The sequence below is a fragment of the Coturnix japonica genome, chromosome 7 (assembly GCF_001577835.2).
Source record: "Coturnix japonica isolate 7356 chromosome 7, Coturnix japonica 2.1, whole genome shotgun sequence".
In the NCBI taxonomy this organism is placed as follows: domain Eukaryota; kingdom Metazoa; phylum Chordata; class Aves; order Galliformes; family Phasianidae; genus Coturnix; species Coturnix japonica.
The window spans coordinates 8,828,932-8,850,227 of NC_029522.1; the positions used below are offsets into that span (position 1 = coordinate 8,828,932).

Genomic DNA, 21,296 nt, shown 5'->3' on the forward strand with positions numbered 1-21,296 from the left:
TATTCAGAACATGGAACTGAAAAGCAAGGATGCACTCCTAGAGCCCATGAAGAACACCAGGTAAAATAAATCGAGTCCAATCAAAACAATTTGTTTTTTGTTTTCCTACTAATAACTTAAGCTGGCTAGAATCAATTTAGTGGATCAGGCAGGATCCTGAAGAGAAGTCCATTTGTCAGCAAGAACCTGTAATGTTGCTCGTACATCCCACTGAAGGATAAAACTCCCCAAAGCACACATAACAGGAGATGTGTGGAAGAATCAGCCTTGTCAAAACAGCAGTGCTATTCTCACATTACCTAGATCTCATTCCATTAGCTCACACATTGCACACAGGTAGACAGAGGTGACATGAAACAGCAGCATGGAAAGAAGTGAGTCATTGACCCTTTGGATTCAGTCAGACAAGAAGCACCTTTGCCATGGCTAGTATCCACATTGCATGTCTAATAAAAGCAGAGTGCATGTGCACCAAGGTAATATCTACCTATGAGTCAGTGACCAGAGCACAGCACCACCATCCACACTCCCCAGGTTATCTTCAGTTACACAGCTGCCTGCTTCCTAACAAGAAACTTTCTGACAGCAGCTGGGCTTCAAGCTTTCCAGCTAATTGGCTACTGTTTAAGTAGGTCATGCTTCCACCTCATCAAAATGGCATCACACAGGATATTCTACAACTCAGTATCCCAACACTCAAGTTACCCTGCCTCTAATACTTACCTCCCAACAAGCAAGACCAGAGTAACTGAGCAACTCTGCCCAGCAGACTGGGCAAAAAGTAACAGGTTCCAGTTAAGATAAAGGAGAACAACTCAATTATCAACTGTTATGGTGCATGAGTAGTAGCAGTTTCTTAGCTGTGCCTGAGCCCTAACAAAGCAAAACTTTCCTCACTTGTTCCTACTAGATTCTCCTTTCACATTTTCAGTACTGCTTCTACCAAAAGCAGAGCGCTCAGACTAAGTTTCACTGTATTTGTTCTCATTCGAGATCATGTAAGGAAGCAGTTGCTGAAATCTCAGTTACTATAGCTGTATGTAGACCTGTACTGTATCTCAGTTTGTAATTACAGTAATTAGATAATTTTTTTGGCCTAAACTTTGCCTACACATGAAGAAAACTGCAGCAGAGCACGATCACTTTGTAACTGATAAGGCAATATAATAAGGCAATAAAATCTGGTACTTATCTCTTGCCATTTATGCTGGACATAGAGAGTGAGAACACTCAGATCTTCTCCTAAGGCTCCTTGCCTTGAAGTATTTGATACTAATTTTGTTGGTTATACTTGCTCTGAAATCAGAATTAGGAATCATGGCAATTAGAAGTGCTTCCTTCTCTAGTTGTTAGAAACATACCTTGATAAACTGGCCAGCAACACAAACAACTGACAACAGCCAAAGACACAGCCAAGCTCTCCTCAACTAAATTAAACTAAGGAACATGAATTCTACTTAGAAAGTCACAGTTCTAGCACTTGGACCTGACAGGGGAAGGGGGACGACTGAGGAAGGAGAAGGCCCATCCAAGGTGACACCCAATTCCTTCCAGCTGAAATAGACTGAATTTCTACCAAGGAAAGCCAGGTTTCACAACCTGCAGTAGGGAAAGCATTCACTGAACAGAGATTGTATGAATTCATAAAAGAGGCTAGACTAGAGCACATTTTTTCAGAACACAGAAATATAACAGCTTTTATTTCCTTTAATGACTCAGTGTTCCCAATGGAAAGAGCACACGCATCATGGGTTTGGCACTAGACACCATTCAATTTCCTACCAGCTCTATTCTGCAATGAAGCCAATACAGCCATTTGCTTAACCTCTTCAAGGAGAAGGGGTTTGTCAGCGGTCTTCTGCAAGAAGGATGCAGAGAGACGTTAAACAGCTCTTGACTTGAAGTCCATACAGCACAGCTCACCGCTATACAAAAAACCAAAAGTCCAGTAGGAAGTAAAGAGAAACTAGAGAAGGAGCTCTCTTCCTGGTATGAGTCAGGATAGCTCCAGAAAAAGGAGCTATTATGTTTTGAACTAGGAAAAGTTGTGCACCGTAACTAGTTACAGCCTTTCTCCCCACTGATTCATTCCCCAGCATGCTACTGAGCTACAAGACACAAGGATGCCACAGGTAATCAAACAGTCTTAGTACACAGCTTGCAACCAACCTTAACTCTCTATGTGAATACAATCTTGGGTTTTAAACCTGAGGTTGCCTTTCATGTTCCTTTGCATACTGCAAGCATGACAAAGTAACTCTGAGATGCTGAACTACAAGGGTTTTCATTTGATGTACAACCAGCATGCTGGAGTGGCTAAAAAACTGGAACAGTGCTCATGATGTAATGAAAATATGCTCTAATATGGATCTCAAAAGCAACGTAAGCCTCTATTAAGTTAATAACCTTACCAAGAGACTTCTGGGTGCATGCTGTCTCTTCTGTTCTGAGCTCCCATCCCAGGATCCTTTGGCTATATCCAGCTCATGGAAGGGTGTACCTGAAATAGATAAGGATCCAGAGTAACCAGTTAAAAAATTGTGCCAAATGACATTTAAAAAAGTGTAGAAAGAGAAGTGCTACAAAAAAAACCCAGCATTTTAACATGCCTTTCTACCTCTTCTCTCTGTCAATCGCAGGCTTTGGGTGGGAATATTAAGTACCACATTTAATACTTGGCTTCTCTCTGCCTCTGTCTGCAACTAATGTGTTTAAGTTTTAAGTTATCTGGGTCTACATAAATAAACAATTCACCAAGAATTACCATATTGCAATTATAGGAGTTGAAATATCATGAGGAGTTGAATTTCCTCACATATTCATCCCACTGACTGATTTTACTAGAGCAGGCTGCTCCACCACATGCAAAGGCTGCAATAGAGTGCTGAGGTCACCTCCGCCAAATGTAGCAATAATACAAAATACAGCTAAAATACATTGGCCATCAAAGACATGCTGAAGAACCTTTGAGCAGCACATCAAGTTCTACTACAAATATTCCATGGAAAAGAAGCTAAGAGTCATTTAGGGCCTGCCTGCTGAGTGTGACATGCAAGGAGAGTCCTCTGATAACACTGAGAGGGAAGACTTCCTTTGGAGTTGAGAGGTTTTTCTTTTAATTCACTCCTTCAACTGCATGACCACTGCCCTTACTGGGAAAAAAAAACCACAATTTGCCACTGCTTTGGATATGATGCAACAGGGAAGAAAGTTGTCTTGTGGCATGCCATTAAATTGATCTGATGTTGGATATGCCAATGTTTCTGAAGTTCTATTCCCCGTTAAGAGTATTTTTGGCTCCATATCTGGGAACTTCACACGTGTAGCAGGATTGAAGTTCAGAGGCAAAAAGGAAGAAGAACAGCAACACCTTCTCTAACAAAAATGAGAAGCAATAAAAATCAAAGGTTACATATGTCCCTTTCCCTTTTACTCTGCCTGAAGCACATGAAACAGCAGTCACTTAGCAGCTTCCAAACAGAGCCCGCACAGTTCCTTACCACAGCTCTCTTGCCACAGCCAGATGTGCTGTCTAGAACACATCAGACCTTCCAAGCAGAAATTATAATATTGTCCCATTTTGTGATTTACTTTTTTTTGCTTTAAATTACTGTTAAGAAAAAGCTATTTTTAGGACAAGGTTTACAAATATATTCACCCTGCTAAGATTTATTGTGCCTGCTCCATAAAGAATAGAGAAATAATCAGGGGAATAAGGAACCTTGACATCCTTGACTAACCAAAGGAAGAGTGTGGAGGGTGCTAGGGAGCGAGATAATTCAAACATCTGGCTCCACACTAAGCCCAGGAAAAACAGTATTCAGTCTGTGCTATAGCAGGGCACAACAAAGCACACCTATATCAGATATCGTAGCATAAGCAAACATTTGTTTTATATCCATGCATGAATCAGGCCACTGCCCCTGACATCCACCTTGGCTGTGTCAGTGCTACATTTATACGTGTATTTAGTAAAAAGGTTTCTTGACTTTTGTTTATAATAGCCTAGATCACTGTAACAGAAGCTGGAGAAGATCCATGCTTCTAATGGGACACATCTTACAAAAGTCTGGGAACTCTTAACCACAGGAAAAATGACAAGGCTTTAGAATGACTCACAGTCAGTATTTGCAAAGATGCTGGAAGGAGCCGGGTAACAAGACTAATCACTTTAATGTACTTTCCCCAGCTTTCATGGATTCCCATATGCTCTGCTTCACTTCCTAAAGATCTCACTATACATATAATCATGTTTTTCTTTTAGACAGGCTGGGACTGGTGCTATTGTCGTTTCTTTCCCAGCAGTATTCTGGAAGTCAGAAGAGCTTTAGGTCACTTGGGGATGAGGGAAAACCCACCCCTTCGGTACAGGCACTGCAATCAAGTACCTCAGTGCTTCCCAGGACATGCACTGGGGCACCACAGGAGCCACAGCTTAAAAGCACCCCTTCCTTATTGGGCTTATATTTTTAAAAGGTACCCTTGCTGAACGCAATGCTCTCCCACCATGACTGTAATTTGGGTTACACTTTGCTAAAGGGTGAAAACATTTCGTCAGCTTGAAAAGATTTCCATATCCTTCCTAGCTTGTCAGCTGCCAAACAACAACTCAAGTGGGATCATCCAACCCATCCTGAAATGGGTCATTCCTATAGAGAAGTTGCTAAAATAAAGCAGTTAAGCTGCTTTAAAAGAAAAGCACTGCAGTAAAGATTTAAACACTTCTGTGAAAACAAAACAAAACAGGGCTTCTCCTATTTTGCCAGTAGGCTACAACAAGCATCAAGATTGATTATCTATTACTTCTAATCGAAGTGGCATTTACAGCTTCAAAGTCAATATTACGACTCATGCTCACAGCAGCTGGAAGAAAAAATTCATTTTACGTACCACATCAGAGCACACATGGCTCGTTTTGAAACATGAATTAGTCCATTCTATTAAACTCCTCCACATTGTTAAAATTACAATTCTCGATCCAAGACAACTTGGACTAAGTCAGCAGAAGACCTGTAACTGACTACAGTGAGAACTGGATGAAACTCCTAGGAGATAAACTGAAGAGGAAATGATTTTTAAAGAGAGATCTCTTGCCCCCGAGGCTAGACAGTCCTAGGAAACTACAGAAACACACTGTTCTTTTTTAGCCTTTCGCTGAGGCCAAAAGATTTAAAACAAACATGTATCTAAGACAGCAAAAGAAGATACTTCCCTTCTTCCCTCAGACATTAGCTCAGTTGAAATATCCTACTGGCCTCTTGCTGTCACTGCAGAGTTTCCAGCATCTGCTAGCAGAGGAGAAATGAAAACTTGCATTTCATAGCATGTCTGGAAATTAAATCCCTAATTTGCCCCCCCTTTAGATACTGACAGGCCACTATCAGGTCTCACCAGAACTTTCTCTTCTCTATGCTGAACAGCCACAGCTCTCAGCCTGTCCTTGTAGGAAAGGTGTTCCATCTCTCAAATCATTTTTGTGGCCCTTTGTTGTGTGGCTGTTCATCCCAGCACACTGACCTTTTGTCCTCCTGTTCACCAACAGCCTTTCTATGGACACATCCCAGTTGGTCCACATCTCTCCTGTACTGAGGACTCTCCATCTGGACACAGTGCTCCAGGTGAGGTCTCACAGCACAGAGGGGTAAATCCCCTCCCTTGCCCTACTGGCCACACTGCTTTGGATACAGTCCAGGATACAACTGGCTTTGGGCTGTGAATGTACAGAGCTGTCTATATCCAACTGCCACCCACCAGCACACCCAGGTCCATTTTGGCACTGCTGTGCTCTGTCCTTATACCCCCCAGCTTGTACTGACAGTGGGGGGTTGCCATGACCCAGGTGCAACACCTTTCATTTGGATCTGTTGAATTTCATGAGGTTCACCTGGCTAAAAGTCAAATGACATCTCACTATGCTGATACAGGAGAAGAGAAACCTCTACACAGAACTAAGTTGCTCTGAGCGTACACAATCCACATCTTATTTTGTTAAGTTAGCAACAAGATCCAGAACTGCGCTATTATGTACTAAAGCTAATGTTCAGTTTGTTTGTATTGAGGAACATACTCTCACTTTGCATTCAAGAGCAAACCTCCCTTTATTTCCTTCAGCTGGGCTTAAATTATATCAAGATCTCTTGTCCTGCAGAATGAGCAAGGATTAAGAGATCTGTCTGCCCATAAAATCTCTCATAGGAAAAGGAGCAAGTCAGTAAATACTGAACCATCCAACTGAGTTCAGAACTGATTTCTTGCCTGAGCAGAATAACATCTGAATGCCTGTTCTTCACTGAGCTGAACAGAACTACTCAAGAAAAAGCTAACTGGTTGAAGGAGCAGGAAGAACTCTGAACTATAGGTTCACTCCTTCCCTACCCATTGGCACACTGAAGAATGTTTTTCTTTCAGGTTCATCAACTGTACCACGACTTTCTCCTTTAGCAACATCCAAATGGAGAAAAAAAAAATATGAACGCTCCATGAAATTCCTTCTGATTCTCATCTTGCTAATCTTGGCTCTTTCACATCTGAAGCTACTCCAGAAAAAGTCTTGCCTGCTTTCAACTCCCACCTGCATCTTTTTTGCATATACTCGATATCCATGTCTGCACATTCAAGAACAAACAAGATTAGAAAAGGGTCTCCTGTGGTGCTTATACTTGGCTCGAGCTGGAAGGGACTCTAAAGATTATCCAGTTCCATCCTCCCGCCATGAGCAGGATTGCCAACCACTAAATCAGGTACTAGATCAGGCTGGCAGCCCAGTACCTCACCCAGCCTGGCTGCAAATAACTTCAGGGATGGGGCACCCACAGTTTTTCTAGGCAGCTTGTGCAATGGCCTCACCATGCTCTCAGTAAGAAGTTTCCCTCTAGCATCAACTTAATTTTTCCCTCTCTTAGTTTAAAGCCATTCCTCCTCGTTCTATCATTACCAGGCTGTGTAAAAAGTTGCTACCCCTTCTGCTTGTAAGCTTTTAAGTAGTGGAAGGCAGCAATGAGGTCTCCCTGGAGCCTTCTCTTCCAAGCTGAATAAGACCAGCTCCCTCAGCCTGTATTTGTATCCTCCTCGTGGCCATCCTCTGAATTACAGTAATATACCATGATCTGTCACACAAGCTGTCCAGGAAGGGGAAAAGAATAACAGCTTCTCTTTCCAGGTACACAGCAGCAGAAACACCAGCTGCTGATAACAACCCCACCAGTCCACATACACAAATCACTGCTTGTGTGACAGAAAGAACAACTATGATGATCTGCTTTAACATCAAGGAGGAATAAGCTCTGGATGTAACTGAACTTACACAGTCAAGACCCTGCTTCTGGCACAGACCATTTTCCACACTAAGTCCAGCGATGCTGTTATGCCACAGCACATCAATTGCACAACATGCTCCAGCAGGTCTACCACCATAAGAGTCCTCATTCACTGCCTAAAGGAAAAAACTCATCACATGTGATCTCTATAGACCACTTCCAACTATTAGACCTGGTTGTTCCCTTGGCTACTAAACTAAGCAAATCAAACATTCACTGATCTCATCCCTCAGCAAATACTCAAAAATCCACAGTTTGGTTTTTGGATTGTTTTAGAAACCAATTTACTCATGAATCAACTAACTGGAGTAAACGTAGTGAAGCTGCAGACCTCATATCTTCAGGTTACCGGATGACCTCTAACAAAAATAATGCTGTTGCCCTAATTGTTCTTCCTTCACTGCCACCTTCCAGTGAGAACATACAACAGCATCTTTGTAATGCTTAATGCAGGACCTTTTGTCCCATACTGGGCATCAAGAGCAGACCAAAATCTCTCTGTTTTCCCCATGCTTCAGCTCTCATTTCTTACAAAAAGGAAGCTGGTGGTAACAAATAAGCTCCACAAGCCCTGGTTTGCTTTACTATGCCATACCACCACCATCAGAACTGAAAATAATCCATCCTTACCCAGATTTCTACATAAGTACCCTGCAATTTCAAGGAAATGTTTATAGACGACATTAATCCATAACGTCAATCCATACTGCGCCAGGCTGTGGGGGGATGGAGGCAGGCAGGGACAGAGCAGGTGATCCCTTTATCAGCATCCTGCCTTAGTGCCATGTGGGTGCTCGATTAGCCCAGCTTGGAACTGGGAGTGGGGCTCGAGATGGACCAGAGAGCTGCAAGGTCACTGAGACCTTGGGGGGGGCTGCATTGGGTTCCGCAGGAGCTTTGGATCTGTCCTGTGCCCTGCCCACTGTGTCCTATAGCAGTCAGCTCATACAGGGACTTCATTGTGCCTGCAGAGCTGCTCCCTAGTTTTAAAGCACATGTGCTGATCAGTGTCAGCAGAGGGTGCACAGATACCAGGCTACTTCTAGCTGTTTTGGTGAGCCCAGGGTACCTGCCTTGCATCACACTGTCTCCATGTGGCTTGGCAAGGCTCCATATCTTTCCTCCTAAACCAGAGCAAATTCCTTTTCCTGCCCCTGCTTAGCAGGGTTCTGTGCTTGCCTTCATCTCCTGTGTGGGAGCTGGAGTGCTGCTTCCATTCCAACTAACAGCATTCTTCATTTGGACTTCAGACTTGAGAATCTCCGTTACATCATGTGAGATGCCATGTCTTGAAATTGCCTGAAAAAGACTGACATGAGCTACAGACTGACAGTTTGTTACTATAAAATACTCTGCTACAATGAATGAAAACGCAGCTGCCCTCAGTCTTGACTGAGTTCTGTCTGTGAATGTAAAAGTATAATTCTTTATGCTCAACAAGCTGTTCTCAGTGAGCAGAGCTAAGTAACAGTTTAGAATTAAATACCTGCGGAACTTGCAGCCACGTGGGGCTCCTGCGCCATCTGCTGGTGGCTTCTTCTCTCAGCTGGAGAGAGGAGTTTTGCCTTAAGGGCACAGAGTGCCCAGCGTGAGCCCACAAAGGCTGCCTGATAGTGAGCTGCTTCCGAGGAGCTTGAAGCAGTTGTAGTACAGCTTTTGTCTCCATCGATTTGTGATGGAATCAAAGGTGGCTTATTTTGCTTCTATGGATAAGAAGTGCTCGACATTTTTCTTAAACTCTTGTTCTCTCACACCCACTTAGTTGTAGTTCCCCTGCCTGGCTCTGGCCTTGAATTCCAGTCTTCCTTTTGAACATCTGCAAAATGGAAAATAATTGCTTTTTGAAACCTGTTATTTAAGCATCCTTAAGCAAGCAAGCAGTAGAGGGAAGCTTTGAAATTATCAGGACACCTCTACTTTTCATGGGGAAAGCTTACAGAATTGTCCTCTTAGACTACTTGCACTTCTGCTACTACAATGAATACCTGTGTAGCATTCCCAAGCTGTGTCTTCTGGAAAACAATAATGTTCACAAAAAGCCCAATAGCTAGAAGGAGCTGTGGTTACCTCACTCCTCATTTGGTACTTTATGATGTGTGGCAGCCTTCAGAACCAAGGCTGATGCTAATCTTAATGCAGTAATGAATAAATAAATTTGCTGTATCCTACCAGCTCTCTTCCTTTCCAACAACTTAGCAGAGAGCTGACACTGTTTCACAAATTATACTTCACTTATCTTTAATGTAGCACTCTTAAACAGTGAGACATTTACTCAACTCATGCTGAAGCGATCACATCAGCATCTTTCTAACTGCCCTCTTTTGCCTTGGGAATGGATTCAAGGTTATTTGCACTCGACTGCACAGATCAGCACTGTATACTGTTCCTAGGTATGCCTTCACAGTTGGTATGTGTTGACCTAGTAATGCAGCCTGACAGTATAGGCTGTCTTAAGAGGCCTTGATACAGGCTTGCATGAAATAAATCCATGCAGCAATCAGTGCTACCAAAATCAATAGCAACAAAATAGTAGTTCTTATTGCATTAAAGCTGTTATAAAATCAACACTGCTAGATAAACTGTAAGCCTGCAGATAACCACAATGGACTGTAATAAAAAGCATTTTATCAGCTTCAGTAGCTACAGTGAGGAACTTCAGCTTCCACATACTCTAAAACAATGTATTTTCTTGCTGGGGGTGATCTGTTGCCACTTCTTACACAATGTTAAACATCACCCTGCAGTTTCATTACAAGTTGGCTGCGTTGTCTCCCATTCCCCCTAGCTGGTGACCACCTGCTTTGGAGCTGTAGGCAAACCTTGCACAAGCTGCTCTGTTGAGGTGGTGGTAATGAATTCCCACTAGGCAGGAGTGGGCACTAACAAGGTAACAGAGAAATCCCTTGGCACAACAGGCCAACCTGAAATCTGCCCTGTGGCAGTGGGACTACAGTAGTTACAGCAGCACACGTTAGGGCAGAAACGAGGTTATCTCACTGAGGTTATCATAAAGGACAGTATTGCACAACGAAACACAAGCTCGGTGAGAAGCATTATCTTCCTCTGCAGCAAGTGTGCTTTTATCTTGTGTGATAAGGCAGGTATTCTGGTGTAACCACATACTGAGAGGGGAAATATATTTAACGTATCCACAGCTTAATTAACTTACAGAAACTGGCTGACATCTTAAGGAGAAAAAAAGGTGCAGCAGGAAAAAATACCTAACAGGTAAATGTTTAAGCCTAGCATTTCAGCATTTAAATACTATAGAGATCATTTGTATGGGATCTACACTCATGAGGTTCTCACTTTTGTTCTTGAGGAGCTGCTCTAATCCATAGTGCTGCAACCTGAGACCAGGCAACCCTGAGGAACAGAGGTAGCACATAGACTTTTGCTACCTGTACCATTTTAGTCCTTGGCCAAGGCTGCCTGCCAGCCTAACCTTCACCCAGCAGGTCTGCACTGAACCTGCACTGCCACGTTGCCAGTGTAACCTACTACACTGCCGAGGTGACCCATCTGTCATTACTGTTTCTTAAGCCCATGGCTACATACCAAGTTTTATATCCCCTGGGTGACAGAGTGGAGGTCAGTATCAGTAACAAATGCTCGTTCTTGTGCTGTAAGAACTTAGACCTGTTTGTACCACTGATTTCTAGAATGTCAAAGCCTTAATGTGTGCAAAAAAGGAAGTCACACACAGCCCTACCTGTCCTTTTGGGTAGTTCCATTTCTTTCCAGCTATCTGAAGCATAAAGAATGAAGGCAGACTCCATCTATGCTTAGTACTTCTTTTTCCTCCCATTCAGGGTTCCGATGGCAGCAGTCCTGCTTTCAGAGGGCTTTTCTCATCACATTGTTACCTGCCACAGTAAGAACAGCGTGAACCTTTTGCACCCCACTAAGCAGAAGGCCTAGAAAGGCACAACCAGGCCCTAACAGGGCAGGGGTAGGATCACAGAATCACAGAACTGTAGGGGTTGGAAGGGACCTCTAGAGATCATCGAGTCCAACCCCCCTGCCAAAGCAGGCTCCCTACACCACGTCACACAGCTCGGCGTCCAGCTGAGTCTTGAATATCTCCAGAGAAGGAGACTCCACCACCTCCCTGGGCAGCCTGTTCCAGTGCTCCGTCACCCTCACTGTAAAGAAGTTCTTCCGCACATTCATGCGGAATTTCCTATGCTGTACTTTCATCCCATTACCCCTAGTCCTATCCCCATGCACTACTGAAAAGAGACCAACCTCACCACTATGGCTCCCACACCTCAGGTATTTATAAACCTGGATCATATCCCCTCTCAGCCTTCTTTTCTCAAGGCTCAACGGACCCAGTTCACTTAGTCTCTCCTCATAGGGGAGATGCTCCAGGCCCTTCACCATCTTAGTGGCCCTCCGCTGGACTCTTTCCAAGAGATCCCTGTCTTTTTTGTACTGGGGAGCCCAGAACTGGAAACAATATTCCAGATGAGGCCTCACCAGGATGATCATGGCTCAATATTTCCCTTTGTGCACATGAAGCAAGGCAGACCAGCTAAAAAACAGCCTGTGGAATTACTGATGAGACTTAAAGAACCCTTTAAACTTTATTTTTCCCCACCAAACGGGGCCGGTTTCCATCTGAAGGGGTGCACGGGTTTCTCACAGAACTGCCTGCTCTCTGCGTTTCAGAAGCAACATGGCCGTGGAACAGACATCAGGGATAATATAGGCCAGAACATGGCTGCGCTGTATGGTGCTACACCACATCCCGCTTCCTCGCGAGACTCTTATCCCCGCCCCACTCCTTCTCTTGCCGGCCCCTCTCCGTCCGCCCCGCCCGGCGTCGCCACATCCGGGTGCTGTCTCCGCTGTCACTATGGTCATGGCGGAGGGGACGGCAGTGCTGAGGCGGAACAGGCCTGGCACCAAGGCCCAGGTGAGGCGCCGGAACCGGGGGAAATCGGGTGTTGCCGCCGCCGAGGCCCGTCCTTTCGGTGCGCCGTTATGGGCCCGGCCGCGCTCCACGGGATCGCTTTGATCCCGGGGCCGGGAGCTGAGGCTGCTGCTTCGCGGCCCGGCGAAGGCCCAGCCCGGGCAGCCCTTACGTAACACGGCTGTCAGCCGCTTCCTGCTCACCCTCCGCTTCCAAGGCCGCCTCGTCCTCGTCTCATTGCTCCCGAGGCGAGCCCTCCGTGAGGCCTTTTGGGGGGGGTCGCCTTCATTTTGCCGAGCCCAACAGCAGAGCAGGGAATGGCGCAGTGCTGTGGGAGGACGCGGCTCTTTCCCTCGTTAGCCAGGCAGGACATCCAGAGTTTCATCGCTAAGCAGTGCTGTGCCCTGCTGCCTTTTGAATTTTGCCCAGGGAAGTGGTGGAGTCTTCTTCTCTGGAGATATTTAAGACCCGCCTGGACGCCTACCTGTGTGATACGGTGTATGGAGCCTGCTTTGGCAGGGGGGTTGGACTCGATGATCTCTAGAGGTCCCTTCCAACCCCTACAATTCTGTGATACTGTCTTCACGTGTAGAAGGAGACATGGAGCATCTGCCTCCTGCTTCTTGTTTTCTGGGTATCCTAAAAAATACAGAAGTGCGTTTAGTGAAATTATTAAACTCGCACGGGCTGAAGAATTTCAGAGGTACATGTTTAGTGTGTGACTGTATTTAATTGTAGATGACGCTGTGGTACAGCTCTACGTTGTGCATATACAACAAGCCAACATCCAAGCATTGGCTGCTCCCTCCTTTCTCTCCAGCTGTTGCAGAGCAGCTTGCTGAGCATGGCAGGGAGGATTCCTGCCTTCCCTGAGTCACTGCAGCATCAGGAGGCCAATGTGTAATGCTTTGAGCTCTCAGGAGATGTAGCACTGAATGTGAGATTCAGAAAACACAGAGTTAGAAATCCTATATCTCTGGGGTTACCGCGTTCACACTGGCAGCTGTGTCTGCCATGAGACTTCAAGAGGTTGTTGGGCAGCAACAACCATGAGCCCAAGCACTGCATCATCCTACTCACACCAAGTTTGCATGCTGCTTCTATTAAGATGTAGTTTCCTGCAATTCTATGTACTAAGCCTGCATCTTTGTTCGCTCACATTTTACTGCACTGTGCCTTTCTTCCGCTCCCCTTCTTTTCATTAAATTGGTTCAATTTCTTTTTTTAAACAGGATTTCTACAATTGGCCTGATGAGTCCTTTGAGGAGATGGATAGCACGTTAGCTGTTCAGCAGGTACTCATCTGAAACAATTGCTTGTAAACTCAGTTTTTCAACTTCCCTATTTTTTGTTTAAAAACAAGCAAACTAAAGCAAAACAAAGGCATCGTGGCACATTATTTACCTGCTTACGATGTGTCTGCAAAAGAGTGAATTGCATAATTTCTTTTTTAAAAGAACAAGTAACTACCAATTGGGTGTGGAGAAATGGCTGGAATTCTCAAGCATGGTTTAAACAAAGCAGACACAAGAAAATGGTGGGGATGTGTAATGCTGAAATGGGATGGAGAGTACAGCAGTAACAGCAGGGTAGCACAACCCTAGACAGCAGCAAATGAGAGCAAATGAGTCCTGACAATAGCAGGACACGGGGAAATGGTTTTAAGTTAAAAGAGGGAAGATTTAGGTTGGATGTTAGGGGGAAGTTCTTCACTAGGAGAGTGGTTAGGCCCTGGAACAGGCTGCCCAGGGAGGTTGTGGATGCCCCGTCCTTGGAGGTGTTCAAGACCAGGTTGGACGGGGCCCTGGGCAACCTGATCTAGTAAAGGTGTATGTTTGGTGGCCCTGCCAGGCAGGGGGGTTGGAACTACATGATCCTTGAGGTCCCTTCCAACCCGGGTTATTCTGTGATTCTGTGAGAACAAGCCCAAATACAGCAGCTGTGGACTTAGAAACAAGCAAAGAAAATCTGTTTACCTCTGTAAGGCCTCAGGTGTGCAGGGATCTCCAGCATGATACCATCCTGGGCTCCAACCCCTTCCAGTCACACAGGTGCATTGCATTGCATTGCATTGCGCTGCACTGTGTGTACCTGAGCATCCCTGGGTTGGCCCTGCCTTCCATCAGGTGCTCCATCACTGCTTCAGGCTGTGACTTGCATTTTCACTACAGGTTGTAAAAACAAAGAGAAATCTACTTTTTAGCCTGTCCATCACTTCCTAAATAACTGGAAAATGAGTTTATCTCTGCGACACTAAATCTCTTGAAGGCATAATAATGTCCTAAATATCTTGTTTTACTGTAATTGCAACAAGATCTAGTTTTTGTGTCTCCTCCACCTTAGTACATCCAGCAAAACATCAGGGCAGACTGTTCCAACATTGATAAGATCCTTGAACCTCCCGAAGGCCAGGATGAAGGTGTATGGAAATATGAACATCTAAGGTAAGAATTCATTAACATAGTGTCCTGAGTCTGAGTTTTGTTATTGATAGCGGTAGTGGGTTTTATTGCTTTTAACTCATCATATTCAACTTAATAATAGAAATAGCAAATTTCAATTAAGTATTGTAATCATTTCGTATTATGCAATACAGTGAGAATCACACGAGATTCTTGGAAGTGACTTGTCACTATTCATTTCAAAAAATGTTAGCATCTGTTAAGAAGATCAAGATGTATCATTTTGTTTCTATTTAGTATTTCCAGTGTGAAAACAAATGGCTTGATTTTGATGTTGCTGTGTTCAAATTCCATTGTAGACAATTCTGCCTTGAGCTCAATGGACTCGCTGTCAAGCTTCAGGTACATCTTAATATTTTTATATTGTGTTGGGCAAGAGACTTGATGCAGCCTGTAGGGCTTGCTTCTGAATTTATACGTGTGTGTTTAAGCAGTGGTTCCAGGTAGGAGATATTTTAGGGTTTTAAAGACTTCGAGCAAATAACTCTTTGGTTGTGGGCAGGACAAGGAAGCAATTTGAAAAGACCATCTTTTTTTTTTTTTTTTGCTGTTGGGTAAGTGAAACTGTTTTTTTGTAACTGAACAATTGCTTTAACAGAGTGAATGTCACCCCGACACGTGCACTCAGATGACAGCAACCGAACAATGGATTTTCCTTTGTGCAGCTCACAAAACACCCAAAGAGGTACGGATGAGTTGTGTAAAACTGACCCTACTGATATCAGGTTTTCTGCTCACCTCGCAGCTCTCATGGAGACTGTTGCAGTTGGCCTTTTAGTCAAGCTGAGAGCTTTTGTGGGTTAAGAACAATCACTTGAAGTTTCCTTCTTTCCTGTTGAGTAGTGGGTTTAGAGAAGGTAGGATGAGGTAGGAGGGTGCTGCTCCCTACAGCAGCATCAGAGACAGATTGACTGCATTCTATGTAGGTGTTGTTTGCAATCCAAGAGAACAGGAGGTAATGCTGGTTATCTCTGAACGTCTTTCACCTGCTGTTTTCCACATTGATAGCTATTGCCTCATGGGCAGGGAGCGAGCGAGGCAACCCTGAGAGACTGATGACCAACAGTTACAGCTGAAAAGTCATTCCTCTGCAAGCAGGGGATGACAAAACAGACAGGCATTGCTCACCTCTTTCCACCTGTCCCAGTTCATGTTGGCTTTTGTCCTTTTCTTCTCCATGTACTTGGTTGCAGAGACAGGTCTTGACTTACTATATATTTATCTAGAATTACGCTTTTGGTTTTCTTTGACGAGGTTAAAAACAGCTATTTTGCTCAGGTGCAGTTCCGTGGTTTTGTTTTTGATGCATAACACTTCTTGGATAAGATGTAAAAGCAGTAGTCTGGAAGACAATGTGAGAAACAAGTCAGCTGTGACATGAGGAATGTTTTTCCTCTTAGCATACTTCCAGTATGCTATCTATTATAAGGTGTTACTTAGGGAGATACATAAAATTCACTGCTCATGCACATGACCATATTTCCATAGTAACTTTTCTTTTGGAATAATTGACATGGGTTGTGAAACAAAGAAAAGCTTGAGAAGGAAATGTAGCCAGACCTTCAGAGAGGCTGTAAGAAACTTTTGGGAATAAAAATGGCTGATTATATTAAAAGCATCAGAAAACATAATTGTTTTTTTTTTAAATAAGTTATGTGCTCACTGTATTTTGTAGTGTCCTGCTATAGACTACACCAGACACACACTTGATGGAGCTGCGTGTCTTCTGAATAGCAACAAGTATTTCCCCAGCAGGTAAAAATGTTTTCTCTTGGGAGCAGAGAGGTGGCAGGGGTGTAGATGGCACCTAAACACCTAAAGACCACATAGAAACGAGTAACACCATTTTTGTGGTATACCACCGAGAGCATCAGAAGTCCTACTGAATGGGCCAATGTTGTTGGTGTAGTAACTGTCACTTTTAAGGCAAGAAAAAATTCCTGCCTATTGAAAACATCTTCCTTTAGCTGGGACTGACATGGGTTCTTTTTAAGTGGAAACTGTTTGCTTTCCTAATATTTGCTGGTATTGCTATGAGGCTTCCACTAGAATGCCAGTCTAAGTAACAAGACTTAGAGGAGTTATACAGTACTCCACTAAAAACCTCCAGAAATGAGCAGCAATTCAGTTTGACACAGCAGAAGCCAGACTGAATGCATTAAGTGGGCAGCCTGCCATGTTGGATCATGGAAACCTAACCAGAGAAGTCAAGATGGTGCTTCTCTGGGAATCCTCTTATTGGTAAGGAGGTATAGCTGCAAGTCTTCTTCCATTGCTAGAAAGCAGAAATCCAGCCCCTACCAGATATTTCTATACTACAGGCAAATAGAACAGTTTTTAAATGTGCAGGGTGCATCAACATGCAGACAGAATTAACATTGACGTGTATTTCCCTAATCATGGCAGTAGATTTGCTTTGTAACCTTTTTCCTGGTGCTTGCAGGGTTAGCATAAAGGAATCTTCTGTAGCCAAATTAGGATCTGTGTGCCGAAGGATCTACAGAATATTTTCACATGCTTATTTCCATCACCGGCAGATATTTGATGAATATGAAGTAAGTAATTTAACCGTTCAGCTCCTTGCTGAAGCTACAGCTGTAATAGTTGCATTGCATTCTTTAAACACTAACAGAAGACCTGCACCAATGCAAAGTATTCATTACAGCAGATAATACTTCTGTAAGAACTGAAATTCCATGCTGTGATGTAAGTCTCAGGACTAAATTACACACAGGAAGGTGTGTGTGCTTTTTATAGAGTTACAGAAGAAAAGTTGTTTAGTTCATTTATCCCGTTGGTTCTGCTTTCATTTACTTGGCTTTATTCAAGCAACAGAAATTCATCATTTTACCTTAAAGATTCCCAAATGCATTCAAAACACTTGTAGTCAAGTACTGCTTATTTAGGTATATTTCCTGATGGTGTGCGTTATGCTGCCATTTAAAGGATTGTAATTATTAAACTGCATCAGAGCAGATAAATAAGTGGCACTTCCAAGGCTTTGGGGTTTTTTAACTATTAAGTAGAAATTAATAGATTAGGAGACAGCTGCATGTGAGAGGCATGGAACAGCTGTGGAACGGTTGTGTTCCATTTTGGTGGGGACAATGTATGTAGAAGGAATTTAATACCTTAAAACCCTTTTCTGGATTGTAGAGGAGGACTAAGGTGATATTTTAATAAGTTCTTATTTAAGTACTGTTAAATTGAGCTGTGACTTAAGCCATGAACCAAAACCCCAACTGAAGAACGTGCTTATAATCAAGTAGTAAAGGGGACTTGTTAACAGAAGTAATATAGATTTATCATGTATGCATTGCTACTTGTTTCTAGGACTCCTAAATCCATTACATGACTCTATAAAAGCAGTTTAATTACGCCTTCCTCGATTGTTTAAAATATTCCTTCTCTATCTGTATATTTTTTTTGCCTCTTTTCATCTCCAGAATGAAACTTTCTTGTGTCACCGGTTCACTAAGTTTGTGATGAAGTATAATCTGATGTCCAAGGATAACCTGATTGTACCCATTTTGGAAGAAGAAGTGCAAAATTCAGTGTCAGGGGAGAGCGAGGCATGATGGGGATGACAGTATTGAAGCCTATACTGAATACAAACAAAACAAATTAATGATGTACTGTATATATCATTTTAGACACTTCAATCACGTATCCTCATAGCTTTGTTTAGTATACTTTTTGTATGCTGTGTGCATTGCCTTTTAATATGGGAACTACTTTAAGTTATTCACGGGCTGTATATTCATCGACGTGGCACTCATGGTTTTTAAATAAAAGTAGCAGTATCTGTTTATAATGCCTGGTAATAAAAAGAATTTACAGTTCTCTAAAATTGCTGCTAAACAATCATTGAATCAACAATCCCGAAGATGACAGATTGGGTGGGGAATAAAGCAAGATTAAGGTTACCCAACAAGCCGTTTTGTAATACGGCACCTAGGTTAGAGGAAAGATTTCCTCCTTCAATACGGAATTGTGCAGGAAGCTCTTGGCAGCGCAGCTTATTCCTAATTCAGCTTTTATTTTTTTAAGATGGCTTAGGAGATTTACTTCTGGTTGTGCATATTCTTGTATGCGTCTATCCAAACACTAATAGCATCTATAGTATTAGTGATACCAAGAGGCTAACTTGACTATGATATTTAACAGATATGTTATTGATATAGATATCTAACTTACCTTTTCAGCCTGTTCTTTCCCTTTTAGTTAGCGGTGGAGGCTTGTGTGCAGCAGGGGCTGCTTCCTGTCCTGTTACAGCACGCTTCTGCTCTTCTCCACTCCGCAGTTTCTTTCACAGTAACTGTGGCAAAAACACCACCAACTCCATGGCTTACAGCTGTTTGTATTTATGGCGGTGGCTTACAGAGTATACCTCACACATATCCTCACTACAATACGTAACCCACTAGCATAGCCTTCACTTGTATTTTCAGACAGACAACACCTAAGTACTTGAAAAACAGAGCCTGACTCTGTAAGAGTTGAGCATATTCTCAGTCTCTATTAATTTTTCCTTGTTCACCTGGATTATACTGAGAGGAAGATTTGGACTAACGCCTCTGTTCCCGTTTAGCTGTTTGTTTCTATTTGCCTTCGCAGATTTGCAATAACTGACAATTTCCATGAGTGCTGCTTAATTGTGTTTTGTCTAGAATGCTAGAATTAAATGTGTTAGAGCTGTACTGCTACGTGGAGATGAATGCAGGGTGTAAAAGCACTAGCGGTGTTCTTATGTTAAAATGAAGATTGCTTATTAGTTCAAAGAGGTAGCCAGTTATTTCTGTTGGAAGTTGCTGGGGGGGAGGCTCTGTTATTTCTTTATGCAGGTCACAATGGACTAACTAAGCTAGATTCTGTAAATTGTACTTGGTTTTCTAAGTTACGCTTATCCAGAAAGATGACGGTTCACCTGTTTAATATATTTTTTTTCCCCATAATACACTAAACATGCCTTAAATTCTCTTTTTCTTTACACAAATCAAGCACACCTCAAGCAACTGTACCACCTGGATGTAAAGGGAATTTTACCTATGAGATAATAAAGAGACTAAGCTTATGAAGCACATCAGCAACTGTTTTCTTCAGCAGCTGTTTTGTCTCGCATTTTCAATTGTATTTAACTGTCAGCGGGGTTATTGCATGAGATGTTGTATGAGCGAACATAGCTTCTGTTACTGTCTACACAGTTAATTCCAACTTGCCTTGTATAGACCAAACAGGTATCTTAAGTTTGTATTACAGGCAAGAAGACAATTGTATTTTGGAGATGGCAAAACGTTTTTAGTTCTGGTACAGTTTGCTATAGGACCATTCACGGCGCGGTTCTTTTGTACAGTCACTCTGCATGCTTATATGGGTCACGGTGACTGACAGGCAACAACATGCAACTTGTGTTAATGATTATTACATTTCCTTTACACCACCAAAGAAAATGTGGTGCTCAGGACTGCATTAAAGTTTTAAAGCTCTTTTCATCCTCTCACGCTTTAAGAGTTTCACTTCAGAACAACACTCTGGGAGTTTTTATCCTGTTGATTCTCAGATTTGCACTGTAAATCGACTTGCTCGCTTTAGCTGGTTTTATATATAAGGCTTAAGTGAAACACTGCTTGTATTTTCCCTTGTTCTTGTTTACACGAGTACTGTGTACACACACGTGCCTGAATGGTACCATAAAACTGCACTTTGCCTAACAGAATTGTTGGTTTGCCTAGTTAAATACATTAACAGATTGACTCTACAGTCTACGTAACAGGGAAATGGAAGGCTGCCTTCGAAATATGCTGTAAACAAAGCAATGGTTAAAATTCAACTGTTACCTTACCCATTCCACTGCATTTCAGTAAGTGATCCTCATCCTTCATGTTGTCTGAGAGTGCAGGAAACTGAGCTCTTCGCTTCCAAGGCAAAGTCTGTTGCTTTCCCATCTCTGCTAGGAGCTGTGCTGGAGTTAGATTTCTTCTTCCAGAACTAGATAAATGCAATACTCGGAACTGTCACATACTCAGAAGCTGGACTTCATACGCATTCATCTCTCAATTCAGAAAACACTGGTATTACAGTTAAAAACTCACTGAGATCCAGCAGGGACCTTTTCCAATACCCAAATAAGCAGAACATTACACACAGCACATCACTGATGTGGCCTACCGTGAGCACGCGCTAACTCACAAGGGGCTTTCTCTTCGTCACTCAGGTTTTCCCCAGTGCTTGTCTTAGTGGGCATTGCATCAGGTCAGCCACAGTGACTGCGCTGCTCAGGTTTTAGGTGTTGTCCAAGCTTCTGCTTCAACAGATAGGAACACGGCAGCAGACCTGTTTCTCTGGAGTTAAGCTGTCGTGAAGAATTTACATCATTCGTTCCTTTCATCTCAGTTCTCACACAGAAAACGAGCCTTGAAAAATCCGAATTTCAGAACTAACACTTCTCATCCGTGATTTAACCCATAGGGAGCCGTCATAACAGCAACCTGACCTTGTCTTTTTTTTAAGCATCCAGATTAATATCCTAAGTAGAAAGAAAGCTAATTAGCTTCCAATAGATGATTAAAATTCTAGCAAGCTTTGCTTTACATACAAATA

The 21,296-nt window shown here is 43.0% G+C and overlaps 2 protein-coding genes and 2 long non-coding RNA genes across 4 annotated transcripts in view; 1 reads left to right on the plus strand and 3 right to left on the minus strand.

The window, feature by feature from the left end:
* LOC116653654 overlaps positions 1-2,630 on the minus strand; it is a 30,477-nt gene extending 27,847 nt beyond the window's left edge. The window contains exon 1 of the long non-coding RNA XR_004307867.1: positions 2,412-2,630. This is a non-coding gene — a long non-coding RNA (uncharacterized LOC116653654). The remainder of the gene's footprint in view (positions 1-2,411) is intronic.
* Positions 2,631-8,300: 5,670 nt separating this feature from the next.
* Positions 8,301-11,265, minus strand: LOC107316497. Its single transcript, XR_001556398.2, has 3 exons — positions 11,029-11,265; positions 8,803-9,132; positions 8,301-8,615 (listed from the first exon to the last, which is right to left on the minus strand). It is a non-coding gene; the product is annotated as an uncharacterized LOC107316497 (long non-coding RNA).
* Positions 11,266-12,105: 840 nt separating this feature from the next.
* On the plus strand, positions 12,106-20,407 carry MOB4 (MOB family member 4, phocein). Its single transcript, XM_015868076.2, has 8 exons — positions 12,106-12,237; positions 13,467-13,529; positions 14,578-14,678; positions 14,996-15,038; positions 15,295-15,381; positions 16,372-16,451; positions 17,140-17,251; positions 18,143-20,407. The coding sequence occupies exons 1-8, from the start codon at positions 12,178-12,180 to the stop codon at positions 18,272-18,274; spliced, it is 678 nt and encodes a 225-aa protein (XP_015723562.1). The 5' UTR covers positions 12,106-12,177; the 3' UTR covers positions 18,275-20,407.
* The window catches only part of RFTN2 (raftlin family member 2), a 29,179-nt gene continuing 26,291 nt past the window's right edge, over positions 18,409-21,296 (minus strand). Inside the window, exon 10 of the mRNA XM_032446018.1 lies at positions 18,409-21,222. The gene's annotated coding sequence lies outside the window, so the exon portion shown is untranslated. The remainder of the gene's footprint in view (positions 21,223-21,296) is intronic.